The following is a 16,761-nucleotide window of genomic DNA, read 5'->3' as shown; positions in this document are numbered from 1 at the left end:
TACTGAATTTTATAAATCATGTATCTTGTACTGTTCTGGGAGCTGTTTTTCAATTTCTGGCATTCAGAATGCAATATTTTACCTCTAATTCTGCTGCTTCCAAATTTGAACTAATTAATGATATTTTTAGTAATCTCTAGTCTTGAGCCAAAAGATGCTATTTGTTTTATTTGCACTATAAAGAAACCACAGTCATGAAGCATGAAAATAAATTGTTAAGTTTAAAGAAAGAAAAAAAACCCTTTCTGAGGAGCTTTTTTTTCTTTTTTTTAATTTCCGTAGATGATGCTAACCTCACGATCTCTGCTATGTAATTGTATTTGTATTAGTAACATGGATTTTTTTTTGAAAGTCACCACTCAGCTTCTGTATTAGGTATCCTCTGATGGCATCTTAAGATCTGATGCTGTTCCCATATAAACCATTAGGAGAACATCTGCTGACTTCATTGATGCAGAACTTAAACTTAAGTGAAATATTTGTTATTCTTGCCCTTAGGAGGTCTTTTTGCCAGGTGAACCATAGAGCAAAAATTAAATTAAATGCAGTATTCCAACCATGTGGTAGGTATATTAGTAAAAGAGCACAACTATAAACTCTTCACTCTTTAAAATTGTATGAAAATGAGTGCTTCCAGCTCTCCCGATGATCTCACAACAAAAATAACAGCAGTTTCTTTGAAATCCTTAGAGTCTGTACTGTGAATTGTCTGCAAACAAAACATATTTATAGATCTTTGGTAAATCAGGAGGAGGAAGATTTCTCTGTTATGTTGACTTTTAAAAAAATTTTAAGTCAATTTACTTCTGCACCGAATGTGGTCTTTCAATTTTATTTCCTTAACAAGCATACAGCAAAGAAATGTGAATTTCACTCATTGATATTTTGCTCTTGTAGTTCACCTCAAAAAGGGTAAGATTTTGCTCATCTCCTGCATATTTCAAGGGAACCTGATGTTTTCTCTGGGTTAAATATTTATTCACTTTAAAGATAAACCTTTATGAAAATAGTATAATTGTTACTCTCCCTGTTCTCTGAAATGCCACTTTCCATGAATATCTGTAGTAAAGATATTCCTTACTCACAGCTCCATATCATAGAAATGTATTAATATATTTTGAGCTGGCGTCTAATATAGAAAAGTGACATTTGTCCTTGAGCTTTAATTCCCAGTACCAGAAACACCTGACGTTTTTCCTAGTGCTCATGTCAAATAAAACTACTGTACATTCAGATGAGTTGTTTGATATTGTAATTTCCAAATGCTTTCTAAAGGTCAGGAGCAGGAAAGGAACCTGAGATTGTTTGCACAGGTAGTAAATGCTATTTAGTGTGTGCTGGTCTACTTAGTTCATAGTAGCTGACCCCAGTTTCAGGAAAACCATTCCTTGATAAGAAAGTTACTTCCAGTTCCCCATCTGCTGAACTTGGTTTTCTCTTCTTGTACGGTACTGCTGACAATGCAGCTCTTCATAGGAGGTTTTGGAATATTGCTTGATATTGGTGAGATATATGATAGTTTATCACATTAGAACTGGATGTTAACGTTAATAAAGGTCGGGCATTAGGTAGGGAGCAGTATATTGTTCTGTTATCCTGAAGGAGACAGGAGAGCTTTGGCCTTAAGAGGTGTGCAGCAGCTAAGACAAAGAAGTCTGTCTAGCATCTACCTTGTCACACCTTGTGCAGAGATGGGACAAGCTTTGTCCTGCCCAGACCACAGAAAGGAGGGGGAAGGCTGGGAAGGACAAGTAAACCTGAATGCGCATTTCCCAAGAGGTCTCCTAAGAGCGTTGTTAGGGGATCTCGGTGCCATCTCTGTGCTTCAGCCAAAGCACAAATTGCTGTCTGTGGTGCACCCTCACCAGCACCTGCATTTTTTTTTTAAGTATGGAGTGGGGAACTGCAGCAGCACTGACCACATGAGACCTTCACTGCCTAAATAAAGGATACTGGCAGTTTTGCTTTCAGAGGAGTAGTCTTACAGCTTGGCACTTCTGATGCTGGCTTGCAGGATAAGGCTAGTACTGATGGGGTCACAGACTCTTCTTTTTGACAGAGTAACAGCAACAGGCCCATTGCTCTTTCCAGTGTGGTCTTCTGGAGGCAGCCATCCTTTCTCCTGGTGCAGACAGGCTGCCTCTGCTGTTCCTGTTTTGTCCTTCTGCCAGGTGCAGATGTGAATGAAATCAGCTGAATTTATTTGAAAATGGTAATATTTCACATCTTGTCGTTCTTAGTCCATTGTGCTGGAACAGTCATTATTTTTAGTAGACACAGGTTATTTATTTGGCACTTATAGCTCTGAACGTGTATTCTGTGGATGGAATACAGTAGCCAGAGATGAGAAAATGAGTCTGTAATTTTCCCTAGAGCAACAGTCATAGAAAAGCTAATAGTACACTCTCGTTGATAGGGAAAGCATTTTGCTACTTGGAGGTTTTTATTTATTGATTGATTTTCCATAGGCTCGTGTCCACCCCTCATTGGTATCTGTGGGCATTAGATCAAACTCTTTCTGGTCACAGCCATTTTACGTTTGTAATTCCTTGGAATGTTTCCCCTCAAACACTGCCAGATAGAGTTTATGGAATAACGTGAACACGCACTAACAGGACAACATACTCCCTGAGGCTGCCTTTGGGAGAGTTCTGCCTGAAAGAGTAAAGCATCACAGTTCCGTGCACTTGGAAGAACATCCTTTTGAAATGAGGTTTCAGACTGTCCTGGTCTCTGAGTGCGCATTTGTGCTTCTGGAATGCCTGATGAAAGAGTTTGTTTCTTTGAGGAAACTGAGTGACTGCTTTCATTCTGCCTTTGCAGCTTGGAAGAATTCTTCGAAGCCCATTTATGAAATTTGTGGCACATGCAGCATCCTTCATTATTTTCCTAGGCCTGCTGGTGTTCAATGCTTCAGACAGATTCGAAGGTATAACAACGCTGCCGAATGTCACTGTTACTGATTACCCTAAGCAGATCTTTAGGGTGAAGACTACCCAGTTCACCTGGACAGAAATGCTGATCATGGTATGGGTGCTTGGTAGGTATATTGCCCCTTCATCTTTATGTTAACTGTTTTCCTGCAGATAGAAATTCTAAAAGGAAGGAGAGAAGCCCAGGTCCCAAACCTTTGTTCCAGCTGCTGCACGGTTAGAATAAGCTCTTAGGGCAGGTAACAGTGCATTAGAACTGGTGAGAGCATCAGAGCATCTCTGTGCTGCCCACTCGTGCAGCATGGGGTGAAATTCTGTTTGCTGATTTACACTGTTTGGTAATTCTGGCATTTGTAACAACAGGAGCATGTTTGCTGAAGAGAACACCACAGAAATTACACTTTACTGCAGTGGTTTTCTTGGAAAGTATCAGGAAGCCTACACTGCTGTACATGCCAGAAGGTCAGGAGTTCCTACTGCTTGCTGTTAGCGTGCTGGCACATCAGTGCTCGTGTGGCATTGCTGCCTAGGTAGTATTTGGGAAAATCAGAGTTTCTACCAGTGTCAAGGGGCTAATGAGTCAGTTCTCATTACTCAGTTTTTGTTTTGTTTTTTTCACAAAACCTGATCAGCTGTCAGCCTATTTGAAACTCAGTATAGCAGAAAATACTATCTTCTAGCATTTCAAAGTCAGGTGCTTTACGTAGCAAAATGTCGGTTAACCACATAATAATGCAGCATTCTCAGCTTTTACAGGCTGTGGAAGAGAAGGGAAGTGTCACTGTAGCTGTTACATGAAGGTGCCTCACTGCCTTTTCAATCACGTGTCTCCCGCATTAAGTACTGCCTCATCTTAGATGCTGTTAGGATGGGGAGATGCATATCCCTTGCATGCTGCCTCTTGTTAGTCCCAGCACATCCTTGTGGGGAGCAGCCTCCTTATTTGACAGAAGGCAAGGACTGAGATTTTGGTGGTGTTGAGGACTCAGTCACTGTGAGAAATTTCTTGAGCACTCAGACAACCAGCCTCAAGCCAATCCAGTGCCTGGCTGCTTATGGTTGGGATGGCAGCAGTACCCCTTCTGAATTACCCAGCCAGAGAAGCAAGAAAAAAAACTGTGGGGTTGTGATTTTGTCATTTGGTGTTTGTTTTTTTTTCCTAAGAAACTTTTTCAAGTAAGAAAAAGTCTTGATTCCTAACAACTGTATTTCTAGGTTATGATGAGCCTGTGATCTGGATTAATTCCACGTAAATTAATTTCTGAGGAGAAACATAGCCAAATTCCACTTTCTATGTTGAAAAGCATCTTATTCTGTAAAATGGAGAACCAGTAGCATAACAGTGCCATTTCTATTTGGTTATCTATGTAGTTTGGTAGTTGTGCTCCTCTGTAAAAGTTAATCCTGATTCAGAAGTGGTTTATGAATGTAAACGGTAAGGAAATGAGCGGAGTTCTTTTTCCACATTTAACCTTTTTCCTTCTAAAGAAGTGTAGCATCCTGTTGTGTTGTTAGGTTATAATACTTGCACTGCAGTCGTAGCTCTACACTGCCCTGCGTGGGATGGCTGAGCTTTATCTCTGCGTATCAATGGATACCTTGCCATTCGATCAACCCTGTTGAAACCAAGAGAGCATCGCTCAAGTTGTATGATGAAGCTGTGGCACTGCAAATAAGTGAATTTCTGATCCACTGATACCACCTGGTTTCATGAAATAGGAGAATGCAGAGAGTTTAAACGAAAAGAGTTTGGCCAACGTTGCTATGTTTTTTTTTAATTTCTTGTTGCAGGTATGATGTGGTCAGAATGCAAAGAGCTGTGGCTGGAAGGACCCAGGGAATATATTCTGCAGTTATGGAATGTTTTGGATTTTGGGATGCTGTCCATTTTCATTGCCGCTTTCACAGCGAGGCTTCTGGCGTTCCTGCAGGCCACAAAAGCACAACAATATGTGGACAACTACATTGAGGAGAATGACCTCTCTGAGGTCACACTTCCTCCAGAAATAGAATATTTTACTTACGGTGAGTTTAACTTTTCTGCAACACAGATCTGAACATAGGAAAACTGGTAGGATGCACTAGCGTTTCAGAGCCTTAAGATGAATGTCTGCCATGTGTTTGAGTTCGTAGCGTTGTCTAACTATTTCTGCCTCAATATTTTTGTTTCTATGCTATTTAAACAATAGTTGTTATGACACTGATTTGACAAGTAAGTTTGCTAACATACTAAAACCAAACAATAGGCATAAGGATAAAATCAGTTCAAATGTAGCTGTCCATAATTTTGCTGTAACTGTTTATCCTAGAGCTAAATTTGACTCTCTTGATTTTAAACATTTGCAAACTATATTTTATTCTTGGTTTAGTGTATGACAGATAAAATTTGGATGTGAATTTTTTTTTGTTCAGTTTTTTGATAGTCATTCATATTCCTAAAAATCTATCAGCATTTCCTGCTGAAGGAAGGATGGTGGACCAGCAAAGATCTGCTCAAATAGAATAAAAGTACTAAATAGTTATTGCAGTGCAGAAATTGTAATTAAAGTTGTGATGAATCTCTATTTGCAACACCAGCAAAGTCTGTGTTTGCTGCTGACAGTGTATTTTAGCATATGCTGTATGAATTTTAAAATATTATAATGCCAGACTTGGTTTTGTTATTTATGTTAATTGCTATATAATCAATCTGAATTTGTACATATATACACGTTTAGAAACATGGTATTCTGACACGAAACACATTTTAATTCAGTGTTATTTTGCTAAGATGGTGCATTAATTCACGTAATAAACAGTTTATGAATTTATATGTAACTCAATTGTTTCTGTGCATATTGTGTGTAAAAACTATGATCCTACTTCCAGTGAGGTAAATGGCAAAAATCTTCTTTATTTCTACGGCAGCCAGGTGATATACTGAACTTGTAACAATGGCAGAAGCTTGGTGTGATTGATAAATGAAATTGTTCATCAGCTAACACTGTTAACTTCCCATCAGTAAAACACAAAACGTGAATAAATTTCCGACTTTAGCATAGTGCTTCTTAAGAAAGCTAATAATATAGTCATCTTGAGAAAAGCAATAAGGAATTATTTATTGTTGTGTAGTTCAGTTTAAAATGCAAACTGTAGAAGAAAATTTCATGTTGCTTCAAGTACAGTTTTTCTTCTAGCAAAAGGTAATGCAACTTATATTCATCATCTGTGGCTTAAGGGAAATAGGAATAGAGTAGCCACTACTAGACTCTTCAAATATTCGTCTCAACTAATTTCAGACATATTCATGGAAAATCCTATTGATTTATTTTTAAACATTGTGTGATGAGTTACTCCTTGTATTTACCCCTGTATTTCCTTTCTTCCAGCTAGAGATAAATGGCTCCCGTCTGATCCCCAGATAATATCCGAAGGCCTTTATGCAATTGCTGTCGTTCTTAGCTTTTCTCGGATTGCATATATCCTGCCTGCAAATGAGAGTTTTGGGCCCTTGCAGATTTCACTTGGAAGGACTGTTAAGGACATCTTCAAGTTTATGGTCCTTTTTATTATGGTGTTTCTTGCATTTATGATTGGAATGTTCATACTGTATTCTTACTACCTTGGAGCTAAACTAAATCCAGCCTTTACAACGTAAGTATGAAGTTATGTTTAAGTAAAAAGCTGATAAGAACCTTTGTTTTTCACTAAAGTAACAAATTCTGCAAGATACTGTATGCTGCCTCCTAGCATTAAAATAAAACTGAAGACAATTGAAGTTGGTGAGAAATCGAGTATCTCAGAAACTGAGAAAGCCAAATACAAAAGATCAGTTCTTTCCTACTTGTGGAAAGAACTGGAAGCTTTCATTGCAGTCTAAAATCATTTTACTTGTATGTTATGTTAATCACACAGACTTATGGACAACCAGTTGCAAGAAAATATTACTGATTTCTTCCGAATGACGTTTTCCCAAAGCAACTGGGACATTGATACACAGAGGGGTTTAGCCTAGATGGCAATAACAGGCCTCCAAACAATTCTAATTTGTCCAGAAACAGCGATAGTGATTGTGTAGATGGCATGTTTCTCTCTTAGACCAGTACTGAAAGAAACCTGTAAACTGTGTGGGACAATTGTGGATACAGGTTTACAGTCTGCATGATAACTGCTTCTTATGAGGCACATGAGTACAGAAGCATCAGAAGTGTCTCTCCATGCAGTGGGATTGCTATGATCTCCAAAGTTTTTTTGTTTGCTTGATTTGTTTACGACCTCAAACAAGACGATGCTGGAAGTGATAAATATTTAGGATGTACCAATCCAGAAGTAATTCCACAGGATGGTGAAGTTCAGAACTCTTCCTTTTCTCCCATCTTTCTCCAGAAGACATGGTGGATGCTCCATCCCTGGAGACGTTCAAGGCCAGGTTGGATGAGGCCCTGAGCAACCTGATCTAGTTGGAGATATCCCTGTTTGTTGCAGGGGCGTTGGACTAGATGACCTTTGAAGGTCCCTTCCAGCCCTAACCATTCTATGATTCTATGACTTCTGTAAAAATTGCCGTATTTTCATGTAGTTGATTCCATGACTTCTCCTTAATTTGAGCCTGATTTTAGAACTTATTCTTTCTTACTGTCTTTTCTTTAGATAAATAATGAAATATAATGATACCTTTGTTACAGTATTTGATATCAGGTGTCTAATATGCATACTATTTGAATGCTTATTAATATTCATTGCTTAAACAGAGGTGCACTTTCACTAGACTATACATCCATTCACATATTATTTGTATGTTAAAGCCATTTATAAGTGTTAAAACAGGTAATTCAAGATGTGTGCTGGCATATTTTAGTTATGAAAATACAGCTGTCTGATTCACTTTTTGGCAACACAGAGGAAGAACTAATTTCCAGTAAATTCTGTAGGGTACAATGAAGGCACATCAAAGCTTTTATGGAATACCAAGATCTCTGAGCTTGCATTTATCAGCCCACCTCTCTCTGAGACAGGGCACAGCTTTGCAGTGAGCTGTGTCCTGACTGCGTGACAGGTCAATCTGTAGCAGTGCTTCCTGAGTGGAAAGAGGAATGGCAGCATGAGGAGGAGAGCTTGAAGGGGATCTGCTCTCAAAGGCCCTGAAAGCTTGCAGAGCTGTCTGGCAGCTGTGAGAGCCCTTGGCAGCTCAGTTCCTCAGGAATCGCCTGACTGTGGGATGGAGACAAGAGCGTAGAAGCAGTGGGTCCTGGACCCAGGGCCCGAAGGGTATTTAGGTGCCTGACTCCTGTTGAAGTGCCCAGCTCCTACTGATTTCAGTCAGTTTTGAACAAGTCCCATGAAATCTGTTTGGGTTGTCAGTTTTCTTGCTGAACCTGCTGCTACCCACTTCTGAGTGCACTCTTTCTAATGGAAGGTTTAATCGGAAGCTCCTCAAAGAAGTGCAGCAGTTTCCTTCCCTTTAGCCCCATTTTAGCTTTATTAGGACAGGGAAGGTCTGCCTTCTGCAGAGTTAGACAGGAAAATAATGAGATGAGAATGTGCTTCATCTCAAAACCTGGGTGTAGAAGACCTTTCTAATGCCAGTACGGTTGTTTTACATTCATTGGTACGACTGTATTATCTATGATGGATAAGTGGAGCACAGTGGAGAAATTGAAAATACTGTGAAAAAGATTTTCTTGCATGTCTGTTGTTTTGATCAGTGCTTTACAAACCTGGTTCACAGACAAATTACTTGACTGTTTATAATTCACTGGGAACAAAACTTCTGTATTTATTTGTGTAGTTAGTAATAATTCATTGCTCTCTTTTTTTCTGCAGAGTGGAAGAAAGTTTCAAGACCTTATTTTGGTCAATATTTGGCTTGTCTGAAGTAACCTCCGTTGTCCTCAAATATGATCATAAATTCATAGAGAACATTGGTTATGTTCTTTATGGCATATACAATGTAACGATGGTGGTAGTTCTGCTCAACATGCTGATTGCTATGATCAATAGTTCCTATCAAGAAATTGAGGTGGGCTCTGTTCTCAAGTTGTTCTCTTTTGTTATGTTGAAAAAGGACAGAATTATTAGGAATTATTTCAATGACCACATCTTGATATGCAAAAGTATAGTGAAGAGATTACCTCAGTAAAGGAGATAACAAAAAATACCGTGTTCCTAGGACTGACTTTATCTAACAACCCAGCCAAGCTGCAGAACCTTACAGGATCTGAACAGGTAGTTCATCTTGTGCCATGTGTACGCATCTAAGGAGATGTCATCTATCCAGAAATCTTAAAATTTGAAGTAATATTCAAATGAAGACTGCTGTGAAGTAGAAAGCAAAGTTACTGGGCATAACATTTTTAGACACGGGTGGTTTCTTCTCAGTTTCCTTAGGATGCTTATTGCATGTTTACTTCGTATAGTGCTCTTCAGTCTTTGACAGATTGTTAGGAAATGAATTAAATGTATTTTGAAGTGTTCTTTAGTGGAAATCTGTTTTTTAGTTCCAATTCTCAAACTTTTTTTTGCTAAATGTGCAGGAGTTAGACTCTTATGCACACCAGTGATACATGAACGTACTTCATTACACTTACATGCCTCTGTACGTGGAGTATGATACAGGTGCTTATCTTCAAGATTATTGTGACTGAGTCACACTTCGCAGTGCTTACACACTTTGTAATATGTGCTTTTTTTTCCACTTTAGGTACAATATTAAAACTTGATTCTAGGTTTACTGAGCTCTGCCACTGTGTTTTCAGGGCATATGGCAATACTTCTCCAAATCTGCCAAATGGCTCAGCTGAACGAATGCTTGAATTTCACACAATGTTATTGGCTGCATTTCTTACTAAGAGAGATATATTTTATAATTTCATTATGATGATAAAGTATTTTCATTTTAAAAGATAATTAGAGTATTTAGCATCCAACTCCAATAAAAACTTATGAAAATTTAAAGTACGTAAGATTCTTGGGTTTTAAAAATAAATCTCAAGTTGCTGAAATTAAATTGGAAATATAGTGCCAGTTTTCCAGACCATGAGTTTTGATAGTATTCAGAGAGTACTACATTCACATAGATGTGGGCACAAATCCACACTAGCAGGGAAAAAAAAAAAAAAATTATCTAAGACATAGCGTACAAATGGATATGTTATTTTCAGTGATTTCTGGGAAATGTCAGGGAATTCAGCAGGAGAAAACTAGTTATAATAAACAAACTTTTCAGCTTTGGAGTAAATCAAGTCCAGCCTTGGAATACTTCAGTAAGGGTGGGTTAGGACAAAATCAGTTTGTCAGTTTTTAACACTATTTCTTCATGATAACAAAGTTTGTATTTTCTGTACTCCATTATAAATTAGGGTTACTTTTCATGGTTATGTGAAAAGCTGTGAGTACTACCGTTTTAAACCATGTCTGCCTTGAAGCTAATACTTCATGTGCGAATACTAAATTCATGTGACAACTTTAATGAGAAAAACAAGACTTGAAAAAACAAACAAAAAAATCCACTTTAAATAGCAAGGAGTTTACATGTTGGCTTTCATGCAGTGCAAAAATAACACTTATTTAGATGGTTCACGTGCTTATACTAAGTATTGTCATTGAGATGTTGCCATAAAGAGGCAACTGAATTTTAGTTAAGATAGACTTGATAAAGTGCTTATGTTTTTGCAGAACTACTGGGAGTCTTACTAGCAAGCAAATAACATATTATGTATAACCAGAAAGGGTTGATATTTAAAAGGGGTTTCATCTGAAAAGTTTTGCATTTCATAAAAACAAAGCACACACCTGTTTTTATATCTTAACACAGGATGACAGTGATGTAGAGTGGAAGTTCGCTCGTTCAAAACTTTGGTTATCGTACTTCGATGATGGGAAAACGTTACCTCCACCCTTCAGTCTTGTTCCAAGCCCTAAATCATTTTTCTATTTCATCATGAGGATCATTAACTTTTCTAAGTGCAGGAGGAGACGCCTACAGAAGGACATTGAAATGGGAATGGGCAATTCCAAATCTCGGGTAGGTACTGAAATGTTTTCATTGCAGTGAAGAATTGTGTGTCCATTCCAGCATTCTGCTTTTCTTTGAGTTTTAGGGTATAATCTGTGCTTCTGATGATAGTACAATAATTAGTCAAGCATTTATATTCATAGATCTGTATTTCAGACTGCCTAAATGTAGTGCATAAAACCAAAAGATAGCTATAAATTTTCTTAGGACAAGAAGGTCCAATGACTGGAAAAACACAATTAGAACAAAAAACTGAGTGTTTAAAGATGCAAATAATTCCCGCAAGGAATGACCTAAATACTGAATAAAGATGCTTTCAGCCTCCATTAGAAAGCTTTTTAGTTCAGGGTAAGAAAAAACGGGGAGGGATAAGGAGAGAAAACTTTTCCTTTCAGTAGGACAGGAAAAAGTGTGGTCAGTATGATATTCACTTCCTGCTGTCAGAAGCTATGTTCTCAACAGAAAACAGCAGGAAAGAGAGGATTGGTAATAATAATCTTCAACACTTCCCTGCCATTCTAAATTTGTGTATCTCAATGTTCTTGACAAGTATTAATGGAATGCAGCATCACAATGCCCTTGTGAGAATTAGATAACAATTCCCCTTGTTTTACTGGTGGCAAACTGAGGCACGGACAGATTCAAGAGGATAGATGTGGCTTTTTTTACAAGTTAGGCTTGTAAAAAGCCTCTTGCACTCTCTAGTAGTCCAAGGGCCTGAACTTCATTAGTTCTCTCCAGTCAGAAGATGTGTTGAAGAAACAAAACAAAGAAACCTCAACACCCTAAGATACACTTTTATAACAAAACATTCAGTGGTGCTTACGTATCATGCAGCAGTGGTTGCTGTCATACTGAGAATGTAAGTCACTAAAACCCTGAGTCACTGCTGAGACAAGTCGGGTGGAGCTACTTTTCTTGATCTACAAACCAAATTATTTTCCTCTGGGAAAGGCAGCCCACAGCCTCCTCTGTGTCAGGCTGGGCTGACACACTATATGTTACACTGTACAAAGATAAACCCTGTCCCGCTCCCTAATAAAAATGTGGCTGAGCTGATGTCTCATTGCCCACAAGAAGGTGGACAACCTGGAGTAGGTAAAAATAGGCCACTTGTGGCCCAGCCTTAATGACAGGCTGTGTGCAGTATAGGCACAAAACCCACGACAGTTATGGAAAGTATCCAACTTGCTGTGTAGAGGAAGGCTGACTTCAGTTGGCATCCCTGCCCCGCCAGAGAGGTCAGCTGTCATTGGTGCAGTGACTTTTAATTGGCCACACATACAACTAATGACAGGTGCAGATTAGGGCCTTGAACCTTCTACGGATACACGTTTTTTACTTCACCCTCACCGGTGTATCTGAAAGAAGATTTAGGTCCCTGATTTGGTAGTAACAAACCTCCTGCATTGGCCACAAAGCCATGTTGTCCAAGGTGTCTTTTTTCCCCTTCTGTTTCTAGCACACTGCTGCAAAAGTCTTAAATTATTTGGGATCTGATGGCTTTGTGGTCCTCGAATAATTGAACTATGATGTTTTATCTAAACGTATTGCTATTGCTGAAAATAGTGCTTTGGAAAAACACTTCAGACAAAGCAGAAATGGTTTTGAGCGTGTATGTGTAGTTAAAATTATGCTTAAGAGTGCAGATCCACAACAGCTCTTTGTTAAAGCCAGTTTAGAGAGTTTGTCCTTGCTCTAGCTCTCATCCCTGCCTCCAAGTCATAATTCTTTATTTCCTCAGCTGTGCAGGAACATTTACTTTGAAGCTGTGCTGTGCACAGGATGGCTAAAATTATCAGTGTTTAAAAAAACCCAGAAGCAACAAATAAGTCAAGGCAATGTCTCTTTTTTTTTTTTTCAATAATATTTTGATGTAACGACTATGGAGACATCCCTAAAACGTTGCCAAGGAAAAAAAAAAATGGAGCTGAATTCTAACTGTGAATTCCATAATATATTTTAATTTTGCCGTATTTCTTCCTAGTTAAACCTTTTCACTCAGTCGAACTCCAGAGTTTTTGAATCACACAGTTTTAACAGCATTCTCAATCAGCCAACACGCTATCAGGTAAGGACATGCAGTGGTCGCTGTTTGGAGTAATAGAACTGTGCGAAGATACTAGCAGAATTTTGAGTTTTGAGTGCATTTTGCCTTTGCCAGATAAAGAAAACATATTGCCAGATATGTTTAGACATATTTTCCTGTTGTCCTCTTCCCTACAAAAAGTTGTGGTGCTCTGTAAATAAGAGATAATCAGATTTATTGTAACAATGAATCTCAGCATGCCGCCAGAAAAGCCCATATGAGGCAACTGCTTGATCTGGGGCTGTTCGTTCTTTCACTTGAAAAAGAAATGAGGGATATAGTTAAGAAGTAGTTAAGAAAGAAAAGTGAATAGCGTTTAATTATATATGCTCACTTAATTCTGTGTTTTATTCTGGCAGCAAATAATGAAAAGACTGATAAAACGTTATGTTCTGAAAGCACAAGTGGACAAAGAAAACGATGAAGTAAATGAAGGTAAGAAAGAGACTGCATTTGCAATATTCAGAGACAATTTTTGTCACGTATTAGGAATCGGTATTACAGTGGTGCATGGAGGTTTCAGGTAAAAAGAGGGTTTATTTCGACTTCAAATGCACTGGACTCAGATAGATAGTAGAAGAGGTATGTCTGTGACAACAAAAATAGACGAGTAGGACCAAAGAACTAGAACTGAGAAATATTACGGGGCCTGTTTTACAGGTGGAAAACAAGAGCACGGATATGACACACAGTTAACAGAGGAAATTTGTGAGGAAGTCATTAACTGTATTCACACTTCCAGAGTGCTAGTGGGAGCTGCAGGACATCTACCTCTCTTTTTCATTCACCTTAACACACACAATTTACCATGTTATACCATGAATGTCTCATATTACCTTCTTTCATAAAGCTGTGCGAAATATTAATCCATGAAGTCGCACATAATTAAAGCTGCATAGAGTTAGCTGCACGGTGAGAAGTAGTACACCTGTAGCCACTATGTTAGTGTATGACCAGAGATCTTCTGGGAAATGATGGATATGAGCCTAGTGTCTGTTGACAGTGCGGAACTTCCCTGGTAGCAGTGAGGGGTGCATGCTCCAGGTGCACCCCCACAACTCCCCATTGGAACGAGACTAAGATGAATGCTGTCCTCCTTCCTCCAGCCTTCCAGGAATGAAACACAGGCCTATAAGCCAGAAAAGAAACTCTTGAGCTCTGGGCAGGTCTCCAGCTGGTGTGCAGTCAATGAACAACTGGGGATCAGTACAGCTTTTACTGGCACAGAAGCATCAGGTGGCTGCATGCATACACATGATGTGAGGGGCCTGAATGGGCTGCTCTCTCTGCTAGGACAGTTACTCTCTGTTTACCTGTAACTCTCTGCAGCAAGAAGCAGGGAGCAGAAAAGAAGATACAAATTAAATCCCCCTCTGTGCCTTCAAAAGGCAGCATTGTGCATGGATTGTTATCCTGGTTCTTCCGCATCCTGTGTGGCTGTACAGAGCTGAGCTTGTGAGTGACAGAAGCAGAGAAGCTCCTAAAAAACGTCTTCCTCTCAGTGTGCCTCTTGTGCACCTCTCCTGAATTCCTGTTGCTTTCCTCCTGTTCCTGCTCTGTGATGGGGGAAATCATCTACCTACACTTTTCTCACCAACAGTGCCAGGGACATACGAGTCTTTCCAGTTCCCTGATGCCTATTTGGTATTGGCATGTATGTGTTTAAATAAGCAAGACAGTGCAGAAGAATGGTGGTTCACAGACATCATGGTTCTTGATTTATCACCACTTTTGTAGAGGAAAGTTCACTTGGAGCAAGTCAGCTAACCCCTGAACCTTGGTCTTCAGCACGTAGTAGAAGTAGTGCTCTTTGAGTTATGTCCATCTCATTTGGTACCCAAAGTGTAGATCCAACCTTTGAAGTTACACTTTTTGAAGTCTGCCATATTCTAAATAGAAAACTTGTGCATTCTTACGTACTGCAGCTGTTTTAAACCTAAGTCTAGGGATTTTTTCCTGTTCTGTATCGGTAGAGAGTTTAGGTGTGCTTTCACAGGCTTCTGTTTCATACCTGACAAACCATTGCCTGCCGTGGCTACTGTGTAAGAATTCACATACCTCACACTTGCTGGAAGAATAGTATTTGTATGTTTTAAAAAGCTTTTGCTCTTGAACTGAGTATCCTGTAAAGGAAAACATGCTGTTGCTTGTTACAAGTCTGACCTTGACAACTGTTTTCTTTTAAATGCATTTTTTTGTACTTGTGTCAAATTGTAACACAATTTTAAATTGGTTGACTTCTTCTAATTCAAAGGATGTTGGTAAGGAAGAGGAGAGAGACTCAGAAGCTATGAGTTTACTGCCAGCTCTGTCACGCTTCTGTGTGATCTTGGCACAGCTCTTCAGAAAAAAAAATCTCTTTGCCTGTTCTCTCTGAAAGGGGATACTAATACTTAGCAGTTGTTCAGCAGTGTTGCTGTGATTAATTCGTTAACCTATGTAAAGAGCTGTCTGCATCTTTGATGTTCTGTATACACATGGAGCACAACATTGGAGTTCCATGGACTATTAAAATACCTTTGGTACTATTTAAGGGTGGAGATACACTTCCATCTCACTGGAAATGAAGAGGTAAAGCCTCCTGCTCCACCCCTGTACCTGCTCTCCTGAACACTTTGAGATAATGTGAAATAGGCACTGGTGTGACTTAACAGAATTGAATGAATGCGAAACTTTGCTAACAAGTATTTCTTTTGATGATTAATACAGGTGAATTAAAGGAAATCAAACAGGATATCTCCAGTCTTCGCTACGAACTTTTGGAGGATAAGTCCCAAGCAACAGAAGAGTTGGCAATTTTAATACATAAACTCAGTGAGAAACTAAATCCCAATATGTTGAGATGTGAATGATTCAACAAAGGAACCGTGGCTTTGACTACAGCACAACTATTTATTGGCAATAATATTTCAGTATCTTATACTTGAAAGGTGTATTGTAGATTTTTAGCACTAAATAACTTTATGTACAGCTTCTCTGGAATTTAGTCTTAGGAAATTTTATTAACTCACCACAAAAAATCGTTCTTTTCATTTTAGTTGTCTAAAAACAAGAACTACCATAATTTTTTTTTGCATTTATGCACTAAAAATGTATAATGGTATCAATTGCTGATATTTTAACAGGTTTATGAATGCATATTGCGATTTCTTTGCACTAAATTTGCAAGACAAGATTAAAGTAACAGATATGGCATAGTACTCTGTTCCTTGCAGCAGCTGGGGACAAATAGGATTTTTCATACTACAATAAATCAACGGGACATCAGTGAAGGATTACTTGAAGCCTTTGTTCTTTATTAGTGATGCTAGTGACGTGTATGCGCTGAGAACTCGCGGTGCCATTACAAGGAGTTAATGAAAATCAGGTAAGTGTGAATGTAGTCCTAGTAGCACTGTTGAACATGTAGGTATGTACATGTTCCCGCAACTACCCCCTCTTGATTCAGCAGATTTACTTTCTAGAGAAAGGACTAGATTTTTTTTTTTTTTTTTTAAAGAAAACAACTTTGGAAGGTAGTGTGAACTCAGTCCAAAGCTACTCTTGAGGTGGTAGACATGATTTTTTTAAAATTCAAAGTCCGTGCAGGGCTGGTATTTTGTTACACTGTTCTAAATAATGCCTCCGATGCTTCCTTGTTCAATAAAACATTCCTACTTTACTGATACTCCGTGCCGTCCGGCTCGTTTGGCACCGAATCTGGATTTACCCAGTGGCCCTCGACCCGCTGCCGGGCCCCTCCCCAC

At 38.8% G+C, this 16,761-nt stretch overlaps 1 protein-coding gene across 2 annotated transcripts in view; it reads left to right on the top strand.

Annotated features, from left to right (window-relative positions):
* The window catches only part of TRPC3 (transient receptor potential cation channel subfamily C member 3), a 43,862-nt gene extending 27,827 nt beyond the window's left edge, over window positions 1-16,035 (top strand). The window contains exons 5-12 of one of the 2 annotated variants that reach the window (XM_086612592.1): window positions 2,824-3,040; window positions 4,725-4,958; window positions 6,302-6,566; window positions 8,736-8,931; window positions 10,726-10,935; window positions 12,914-12,997; window positions 13,375-13,450; window positions 15,725-16,035. In XM_086612592.1, the coding sequence (XP_086468718.1) occupies window positions 2,824-3,040; window positions 4,725-4,958; window positions 6,302-6,566; window positions 8,736-8,931; window positions 10,726-10,935; window positions 12,914-12,997; window positions 13,375-13,450; window positions 15,725-15,867 (1,425 nt within the window). In that variant the 3' untranslated portion in view covers window positions 15,868-16,035. The remainder of the gene's footprint in view (window positions 1-2,823; window positions 3,041-4,724; window positions 4,959-6,301; window positions 6,567-8,735; window positions 8,932-10,725; window positions 10,936-12,913; window positions 12,998-13,374; window positions 13,451-15,724) is intronic. The other variant, XM_086612593.1, reaches the window with a different exon arrangement.
* Window positions 16,036-16,761: the final 726 nt, after the last annotated feature.

Source organism: Tauraco erythrolophus, chromosome 5, assembly GCF_009769465.1.
Source record: "Tauraco erythrolophus isolate bTauEry1 chromosome 5, bTauEry1.pri, whole genome shotgun sequence".
Lineage (NCBI taxonomy): Eukaryota > Metazoa > Chordata > Aves > Musophagiformes > Musophagidae > Tauraco > Tauraco erythrolophus.
This window is presented reverse-complemented; position numbering and strand designations above follow the sequence as displayed.